The 10,983-nt window shown below is 38.4% G+C and overlaps 1 protein-coding gene across 1 annotated transcript; it reads right to left on the minus strand.

Annotated features, from left to right (window-relative positions):
* Positions 1-7,144: 7,144 nt before the first annotated feature.
* LOC113577279 (vesicular inhibitory amino acid transporter-like) lies at positions 7,145-10,127 on the minus strand. The gene is made up of 2 exons (XM_027009830.3): positions 9,292-10,127; positions 7,145-8,879 (listed from the first exon to the last, which is right to left on the minus strand). The coding sequence occupies exons 1-2, from the start codon at positions 9,682-9,684 to the stop codon at positions 7,692-7,694; spliced, it is 1,581 nt and encodes a 526-aa protein (XP_026865631.2). The 5' UTR covers positions 9,685-10,127; the 3' UTR covers positions 7,145-7,691.
* Positions 10,128-10,983: the final 856 nt, after the last annotated feature.

Below are 10,983 nucleotides of genomic sequence, written 5' to 3' on the forward strand. Positions count from 1 at the left end.
TTGCTTAAAACATTTGTGTAAAGGCTTAACTTGTGACTACCCTGTTATATTTACTTATAATAAACAAACATCCACTACATAAATGCATTATTGACAAATACAAATTATGGGTACTCTAGTGTTGCTTGGGCACTTATATGCATGTCTCAGAGTAATCACATTCTGGGAACTCTGCACATGATATGCACATTTTTGCATATTTCCACAACATAACTGACTCAACTCATATGCTAACCTAACACTTTTGCATAAAAAATGCAAATGGGCTAAACCTGGGTGTCCAAGTCTGGATGTAGGAAAAGACACACCACTCTACATTAAAAAAAATAGATAAATGAAAATCAAATAGTAAACGGTTTTTCACCTTTTGCTGTCCAGCATTTGTGTTATAGTATGTAACGTCAGGAGGCTAAGCAGGATGCGGGGATGAGTTATGTTGAGCAAAAACATTCATTTATTCACACAGAGAACAAAGGCTACGTAGCAATTAAGATGGTGTAACATCACCAAAACAAACACCAACAACAGAACCATAGGGATTTATATACACACGTAAATGAAAAACAATTACAAACAAGTGTGACACATGGGGGGACGTGGCCACACGGACGAACACACACATACACCCACCCACCCACACACACACACACACACACACACACACACACACACGGGGAGACATTTGGGAGGAGGGGCCATACCATGACATAGTAAAACATGTCAAGGCAGAATTGGGCACAAGCCATTGCTCCATATACAATTTATTTATAACCATTTACATATAATTTTCCATGAACTTTCAACTAAAGTTCAAAAACAGTGCTATTTTATGATTTTGGTAAATTACTTACTTGATTTCTTTAAGATGAAGAAGATGTAGTGCTTAAACCAATTCCACATATATCGCAAAAAGAAAGAAGTTAAACCTTTTAAACCAAAAGAATAATTTCATGATAGTCTAATGCTCTGCAGGTTGTTTTGGGATGTAAGATACAATACCTATCTGGAGGAAACTACAACCTGAAATCTCATGAATAATAACCCTTAAATTAAAATATAAGCTTGTATGGCAACTGTGGCAGGGGTTTTCAACTCCAGTCCAGGTGCCTCACCTACCTGCACAATTTCAGTTTTTCTCAGCTTCAACACACCTGATCCAATTTACTAGTTAATTATCAAGCCCTTCATGAGTTGGATCAGGAATGCTAAAACAGGGAAAACTAAATCACTCTTTGCAACTTAAAAATATGTAAGATATAGAACTGGAGTCTGCAGAAAGGTAGATCAGACCATGCATTATGGGAAAGGTAAGACAGAACAATCGTAGACTCTCAGCTAAGAAACTGGATAACTGGTAAGGTGTTTGATACTAAAAGCCTAAAGAAGGGACAGTACCAGTTGCCATGGTTCAGGTTGTTCTACAAACATGTATCTGATTGGTCCAGAAAGTTTTCACTGGCACAAAAGATTCTGTAGGCTATGTGATAACATCTGTTATTGTTGGCTATGTTTGGTTACCAATGGTTACCAATAACAGCCTTCAAAAATAGGAAAAAAAAACACTCTTTGAAAACCTACAGAATAAATTTCCTTTTTAGAACATTATAGTGTTCAAAATTTGGGATTATTTAATTAGGGAGAAAATGTCACATGAGGTCTGAAGCACAGAGAAAAGAACGCAGCTAAAGTCCCTCCTATTGTTATTGTTTATTGTTCATTAGCTTAATTCGAATGGAACATCTTATTAGGGCAGGGGTATCAGTGAGGGGTATCGGATTAGCCCAATAGCAGAAAATAGAGAAGTAACAGAGGCGAACTCATCCTCTGATAGTTCAAAGATTGTGTTATTCTCAGAAATTGTTGGACTTCCATCCAGGGTTTGTAAAGTATTCCACTGGAAAATGAAAGCAAGCAGTACAACTGTGCACAACACATCAACACCTCTACCACACCATCCCTGCACAGCTGCTGGGCCTGTATGGCATAGCTCTGGTTCTCTTCCTTGGGCATGGCTTCCATGTGGTCCCACAAGCTCTCTGATCTGCTCCTTGATGAACAGCTCTCAAGTGCTGCCCTGAAAGACCTTTGCTGCTTGTTGACCCTGCCTGCTGCAGTTAGCATAAGCTTCTTCTTCACACTAGCTGCTTTTACCTCTTTGCCATAGTACATTGTGTACTTGTTTGTGTCATTTCCACATAAAATGCCATCAAAACCCACCTTAGAGGCAGGCACTAGTCCTAACCTGGGATGGCATCATGATTGGCAGCATGGAGACCTTTTTGCCCAAAGTTATGTTGTGGTGAATTAAAAAAGCAATAACATATTCAAAAATATTTATAAAAAATCATTTTTATGTCTTCCCCTTCTGTTTATATTCACAAACATCTCCTGATAATTATTAAATATGCACATAATAATATATAATAGAGCTGGGTATAGCTTCCAGTACTGGTTTCTGACCATAGATTTACCTGTGTGTTTCATTCCACGATAAAACACTCTCCCAGATTCTTGCAAGTCTGCTCTTCTGTTTGTCTTTAGAGCATATGTCATTAATGGTATAGATGACTCTTGCATTACTCACCCAAAAGATATTGTCCATACTTGGAAGGCTTGCTGGGAAAGTATTGGATTAGTTTCTGTACAGAGGGTTTGAATGCACAGGACCGTATGTTATAAATTAGACTAAGCACTTGAAAGCTACACTGATCTTTGAAGGCCCAAGAACAATTTCTGTTGTTATTCTGCGAATGTAAACAATTAGTAACGTAACAAATACTGATAGAAAAAAGATGTACATAGCATAGCGTTGCATATTTAGTACTGTTACAAAATACAAGCATGCAATGAATATAATATATAAAATGACAACATCAGATCTAGACTAATGTCAAGAATATAAAGCATTATAAACCTAATACCCACCCAAACAAAACAAGGCACAAACAAACTGTGCTCCAAAATATTACATGACCCAACATTTTTTGCAACAGTTTCGGAGCTATGTAAAACATGGCTTTCTTCCATTTATATTCGGCCTGGTAACTCTGTGTGAGCTTCTGCTCCAGGGTATCTGCAACCCCTCCTCCTCCATCTCTAGGATGCAGGACAACACAGCTTTGCCAGTTAACTGGTGGGAATTATTATTGCACCACTGAACATCCTTAAGTCAACCTGAAACACTGGTTCCTTTGCATGTTAACACCAAAGCATTACTGAAATTATCTGTATTTATTACAGTCTGCTCTGTGTAGAGGGTGTAGTGATTGCTGTAGGCCTATACAAATTCACTTTTCCCTCTAATGTTCTTAAGCAGGACACTTTGCTAAATACAGTCCATATATTGCATCTGTAATAGCAGAAACATTTTTTGTTATTTGAGAAACGATCCGTGGACCCTTGAGTCGATGACAGCCAGTAGTCGATTTGAGAAAGGGATGCGAGGATTGGCCAGTCCGCCTGCAAAAAGAATGACACAAAAACCTTCCGCCTTCTAAAACATCCGCCATCCCCCTTTGCATTACGCTTTGATCAGTTTTGTTATATCAAGTAAGATATTTATTAGCGATATAATTAAAATTATATCTATAAACGATATCGTCAAATCAAATCACGATCGAGGCAAAATGTTAACCCCTGTTTTGAATGAAAACAGTAGGAAGCGATAGGACCACAGCAGTTCAGATTCAGACAGGTACGAGAAATTATTAAACCCCATCCCCTCAGATGAAACTAGCCTTTTTTTTTGGCAATTTGTCCATTGGCCATAATTAATATATTAGCTGGGAATATGGTTCTTGTAATCATATTGCGTTAAAACAAAAGAAGCAATGTAACATTCACCACTGAACGTGTATATCCTACAACGCTTCCACGCTACCAGTTCAAAGTTAACAATACAATGTTAAAGGTGATAAGACTACCTAAAATATTAAATTAGTTACACCAGCTAATATCTAAAAATGCCTCTTAAGTTCAATACACTGCAACATAATATTTCCATTTCAAACTTACTTCGTTAATTATGAATGCGTTATATTACTTGTCGGCTTGCTGTCATTAGATTTGTTGTAAGAACTCGATGGTCGAACGTTCAGTGATCAAAAATGGCATATGGTCCTACAGCGAGCATAATTCACGTCTTATGGCAGGCCCCAAAATACATCAACGAATCCTTCTGGTAGAGCAGCGAGAGAAGGGTCTGTCACTAATGGTCTGTAGCCAAGACCTATTGGCTTACATCTGTTCTAAAATGGTACCCACTCCTCATACACTGTGACAGTTACTGGAGATATCTTTCAGGGTTTTTTTTTAAGTACCACACTGGAAGGCTATGAGGTGGTCTTCCCTAGTCTGAGCAATCTGGTTTTCTTGTAATCAAGACTTGGGTGATGTGGTTTCTACAGTAAACTCTAAAGTAGCTCCCAGACATAGGTATTCTGTTAGTGATCCTGTCTCTTCAGATCTGGACAATTTAAGACCTCTGCAACAATGGTGTTACTAATAAATATTATAATTGATAAACATTAATACATTAAAACATTAAATACTACATATTAAATTATTTTTCGGAGCAGAACAAGTGCATGCCAGAGTATGAGTACAGTCCTTAACTGTAGAAGCTGTTGACTTTCATCTGACGGTGAATTGCTTTATACCATCCCACCAAGTCCTCAGTGAGAGGTCTGAAATTTCCCTCTCAGGTTACATGCTGCTTCCCTAAGCATCTTAAGCAATGTTTTGTTGTGATATTATGTAGGAAGATTCTGATCATTTTTGGTGCACTGCGAAGATTGACAGCCATTACATCATTGCCTTGTCATATCATATAGGTTGTTTGATTTTCTAGGAGAAAAGGCTGACTTGTGTTTCAAACATGCAAATGGGAGATTCCAATCATTCACTACTCAGCCTGGGGCCAGAATGAATGCCTGAAAAAAAAAAAAAAAAGTAACATGACCTCCTTGTCATATCTCAGTGGCTACTAATGTCAGCCAGGAACAAGTGCCCACAGACTACATCTGTTTTTCTTTGTTTGTTTTGTTTGTTTGTTTTGTGCAGGAGATACTGCCAGTAAACTGATTAAAGTAGGATGCCAAAGCATCTTTGGTGCTTTATGCCTTAATTAAACTACACAATGTACCTCCTATGTTTCAAATCTCCTCCTATACTGCACATTACCTCCTCTGCTTCAAGTTCTGTTTGTTGGTTTTGCACATCCCCTTTTTTGCAAAATATATGAACGTGTTTACTTTCACTTCCTCAACCCTTGTTACTTTCATTTACTTGTAATACTTTTTCAAGAAGTTGTCAAGTACTGTAAGTTCAGACATCTGACATCACACAACAGTCTAATATTAATAGAAATTTAAAGCATTATTTTGTAAGCATTCATTGGCCTGGCTCAAACAGTTTGTTTGTTTGTTTGTTTGTTTGTTTGTACATTTGGGGAGGAAAGGGAACAAGACCACCAGTGGGATTGTCAAGTTGTGATGACCAACAAGTCTAACCCGTGTGGTACAGTTTTGCACACTGTTCAGGTAATACGAAGTCAGACCATGACAGCACTATGTTGTAAGGATGTTTTTAGACACAACTGCTAGGTAAATGGTTCGTAGTGCAGAGCACTCCTGGATAAAAACATCTGAGAAAATCAAATCAGTCAAATCAATATATTAGTCACTCCAAAAATGACAAAGTACATTGTCCGGTACGTATAGTACACAATACATTGTCCTGTCCTATTTTTCTGGAAGTTTCATTCATGGAAATTCTGTAAAAAGAGCAACTTTATGAATTCAGAGGTATAGGACTTCATAAGGTTGCCCAAGGAATGCACAAAGAATTCAATATAACTGTAGAGTAACTGAATTTTTTATTATTTTTTAAAATAAATATCAACATAGCAAATTGAGAAATGACTTAAATGATGCACCAAATGAATCTTAATTTGTCACTATACATGAGGTCAACTTGGGGCAGTGTGACCATGCTCGATGTCATTCTTTTGGATAGTATGTCATGTCAGGCCTTTTAAAAATAGACTAATTGCTCTTATTGCGGTTTTAACTGCCGTATTATAGCTTTTGTATCATAGTTCAAATAGTTAATCTAAAATTCTAACACCACTGTCAAATAGAATAATCACAACAAGATTATTCATGGTCAGATTACATTTTTATATTCCAGCTCAAAATGTATTAAAAATATAAAAATACATATACTCTATTATTCAATAAAAGTCTTAAAAACAGCACTAATCGTACATGGCTCATGTGACAGGCCAGGAAAATAATAAATAACCTTTTAAATTCATCTTTGCTTTCAGAAATTATGCTCCTTCGTTCTTGGTGAAATTAGTCTGAAAAGAATGCATAACACTCAAGTCCTCGATGAATTAACAGCATTTTTTAAAAAGGCAACATAAAAAATACTCTCATATTTTTGTGTGTAACCCCAGATCTCATATGACTCTCAATGCACACTCAAAATATTAGTGTTGCATCCCACTCAAACAACCGGTCCGAGTCCAGGGGATCCCAAACACTGCACATACTAGTGATTTCCCTGCTCTCTGACAGCTGATTAATCTCATTAGGCAATTATCAAGCCCTCCATGAACGGGGTCAGCGATGTGACAAAGCTCATAGAGTGTGATCCTGGGGAGAAAAACCTGTACTTAGTTTGTGTGTGTGTGTGTGTGTGTGTGTGTGTGTGTGTGTGTGTGTGTGTGTGTGTATTTTGTCATTATAACGATAGAATAGAAAATATGAAACATTTCATTTAAAATATTTCATTTATTAGGTGTATTATTATTTATGTGTACATAATTTTATATTCGTATACGCCTTGTGAAAACACAACAGGGACGCTGAGTTACATTTAACATACAGCTCAGTCAATTGTTTTTAAGACGGTGTTTACGTACACTTCAATTTCACTTACAATATAGGCTTAACACAAAAGACACTGTGGAAACGTCGACGGATGGGGGATTTACAGTACCGTGGTCTAATGAATAAATCAGGATTTCTGACACAGGCGATTTATTTTCTAATCTGACTGACTCCGCTGGAGTCCTGTGCAGATTTTCTCTGATTCCTCGTTCCTTCCATGGAATTTCAGTACTCGCTGTTTTTCTTCATTTATTTAATTTAAAGTGTAACTAGTTTTAATTTGTTGACTATGGCTAATCAAAATGGACAGGTTTACAAAAAATCACTTAATCGGTCTATTCGAGAGATTATGTGTATTTTTCATAGAACTATATATTTGTAATTTTATGAGCTTCAATTATTTGGGCTATTGTTCAAAAATAGATTTAACAGGTCCCGCTGTGCCATGAGCCTAGTTTAGCAAACATTATTTTCGCTCTGTTCTAAATATGTTTATTATCAATATAACTTAAATTTATTCAGTGAGTCGGTGTGATGGACATGCTGTTGTGGCAGAAAATGTTGTCTCTGTTGTTTATCACTAACAATTAGTATATTAACAAAAATAACAAGCACGTCATCACATCTTAAAACACTATTCGGAAATTGCACGCGTTTGACAAGAAAATAAAGAACTACCCTTTTCTAGACTAAACTTAGATTTAAACGCTCCTCGTCGTGACCTTCTTTTACGGATCTTGACTCACAGAAGACTTCATTAGTATTTAAATCGAACTGAAAACAAGTATTCCTCCCTTAATCATGGATATTATATTTAAAGGCCTCGATGAGCCCTTCGATGGAGTGAATAAACCCAGAGATGCTGCATACACCTCCTATCACGAAGATGGAGACGTCAAAGAACACTTGGTGCCACAGAAGTTTCCTCCAAAGAAGCCTCAGATGGAACAGGCTGGGCAGAAGAAAGCACAATCCGGCGCCGGTGAGACTTCCGGTGAGGCCCATTAGCAGTGCAAAGTGCGGGACAAAAATGGCCATGAGCAGAGTGAAAATGACAAGCGCAATACGCAGGCCAAGACCCCAGGACTTAAGCTGGCCACCTGATCCATAGCAATTTGGAAACAAAGCTCGACCTTCATCTTGAAAGAGAGATTTTTCCAAGACCTCCACCGCGGCAAAGAAGGGCAGAGGGTAGGATAGCAAGGCTTTTGCCACCAAAAAAATGTTAACCCATGCCCGTATACCGCCCGGGAGGTTATCTGTGATCACCTCTTTCGTTGCGTCTGCCCACGTCAAGTAGGCTACCAGGGCGAAGAGGCCTTTTAGTACGCAGGCAGCGATATGTGTCCATTCCATCATACAGTGGAACTCACTAGGTTTCTGCATGTTGCCCTCCAGCGAAGGCAGGAAAATTTGTGAGGTGTAGCTGAACACGATGATGCCGATAGAGATAGGAAATTTTTTAACATCGATATAAAACTTCACCTTTTCCCATGCCCAGTCGTGTGCGCGTGACAGGCAGTAGGCTAACACCAGAACATTGATGACAAAATGTGCGAGCGAGCACAGCAGGCTGAACTTAGACACAGACTTAAGACTCTTGAGGAAGGCACACGGCACGAGAGCAGCTGTGGCAATAACAGACCATGCTTTCTGAGATATCGGTAAACTCGGGAAGCTATTGTACATGAGGTTACCACTGACCACCACGTAAAGGATGCACGTCATCACTAGCTCAATGATTTGGGCGACGTTCACGACGTGTCCTCCAAGCGCTGGAAAGCGTGGCGCGCAGCATGCGTTGGCGATGTCCACGTAAGAGTCTCTCACGCGCACCCGCTCGCCGACCTCATTTTCCTCATACAGGCATGCAATGAGAATCTTGCCGGTATAGCAGCACACCACTGCGGCAAAGATGATGAGGAAGAGCCCGAGATATCCTCCATGCAAAATGGCATAAGGAAGTCCAAGGACGAACATACCCTGTTGTGAACAAGAAGCATGCCTTTACAGTTCTAAGACTTCGGGAAAGCGAAACTGGAGCATAGATTAAATCCTTTGAATGCTATACCTCAGACCCTTAGGTAAAAATCTCTTTCCTTAGGTTAACCGTGATTCAACACTGTTTCACTTCATTCTTTTATATCTTTTTAAAACCCACTGCTATATAAGTTATTAAAAGTATTTTCAAGATGATATAAATTAATAAGATGGAATGAGGTGTGTAGCAGGATCGAGGCAATTCTATAAAATCAGTTTTTCCTATTTGATTATCAGAAGCTACTATAAGGTTATTTAAGTTTAATATTTACCCCAAATTATAGATTTTATCCCACATGAGAATCATAAATAAATCAAAGAATCAAAAATTAAAGGTATTTTCACTGTACTATACCTGAATTGCATTTGTGACGTTCCAACCTGCTTCCCAGGCGGTGATTTTCTGCTTGTCTTGCGCACCAAGTTCCTCGCAAGTGCCGGTGTTGGCTTGGGAGCCTCGAGGACCGGCGCCGTCTCTTTGGTAGTGGCTATCCCCCTCTACCATTCCTCCTCGGTCCGGCTCTCCTCCCGTATCGTCCGTTTGCACGCCATCCATACGCATTCCCTGTCTATAGTCATAATCCAAATCGTCGCACTCAGCGAACCCAAGAGCCTCCTCATCGGTGGCTGCCTGGAAACCTATTCGCGCAAACACGCCGCTGACCTTCGCCTGAGATTTGTTGGAGGCAGTGTTCATAGCATTGGTAATTTTATTGGAAATGTGTCCTATTAGATGCGCCATGATCATACAATTTTGATTTTCGGATATTTTAAAAAGAAGCAAGATATATTTTTCTGAGTCAAAAGATAATTCAGGCGCTCGCAATAACTATATCATTCCTGCTGTAAAGGCATCTTACAACAGTGTTTTTCTTCTCTTTCTCCTTTTTTATTGTAAATATTCGTTGCGGGCTTGTTATGTCCGGTTAAAGACATGCCCGATGTCCTTGAACATCCATAACACTTTCAAATATTGGTCCGCGTGTTTTAATATTGGTGCACATATTGATCCAAGGGAGTTAAAAAATCAAAATCGACTGCAGGTAATCCTCCAGTAGTGGATATTTAATTTAAATGTTGATCGATTACAGCGTTTTTCTGTCATATCCACACGGCATCTTACTTTTACAGTGACAAATGCCAATTGCGCACGTGTGTGCAAGAAAAAGAGAGAGAGAGAGAGAGAGAGAGAGAGAGAGAGAGAGAGAGAGAGAGAGAGAGAGAGAGAGAGAGAGAGAGAGAGAGAGCCAGAGAGAGAGAGAGATGGTCATGTTTACTGTGTAGACGTACAATTCGTGGCGCACGGAGAACGCGCTTCGTCCAGCAGTAAGGCAGAGAAAACGGCGATATTGGACATTTTGGCGGCTGGAGATATTAAGGCAACAACAAAAAGACACACGACTAGGTGTTTTGCGGGTTGCGTTCATGAAACGTACATTTTGTTGAGCGTTAAAAATGGGGGAAATGGCTGTAATAAGATATTCGACGTCTTAATTTGCTATAGGTTTGGATTATTTTAGCTAATTATAGCAAAATTATAAATAGATAGCTAAATTATTATAGATAGATAGATAGATAGATAGATAGATAGATAGATAGATAGATAGATAGATAGATAGATAGATAGATAGATAGATAGATAGATAGATAGATAGATAGATAGCAGACAAAATGCAAACAAATTAAACAACTATAGTATTAATAAACCAAATAATAATGGAAAATTGCGGATTCATATTTTATTTATTTAAGATCTAAGGCTACTAGAATTTGGTTAATGTTTGGTTAATGATTTTGGTTCTATAATATTTCACACCAGACGCTAAATTACAGAATCTAGATTATTCTTCTAAAACAGTTACTTCCTTTAGGGTCACTGAGTCGGTCGTGCGACTCTGCCTCAGTAGTGGGAAAAATATGAATGCCTTTTTAATAGCTGAATAGCTGAATAAAGCTATAATTCCAAATGAAGTACATTTAAAAATGACTAGATAATAGAATTATGCACATTTACTTAATTAAAATGTTTGTTACATTTTTTTCTTTT

This window comes from Electrophorus electricus, chromosome 20, assembly GCF_041902795.1.
Source record: "Electrophorus electricus isolate QZ-2024a chromosome 20, ASM4190279v1, whole genome shotgun sequence".
NCBI lineage: Eukaryota > Metazoa > Chordata > Actinopteri > Gymnotiformes > Gymnotidae > Electrophorus > Electrophorus electricus.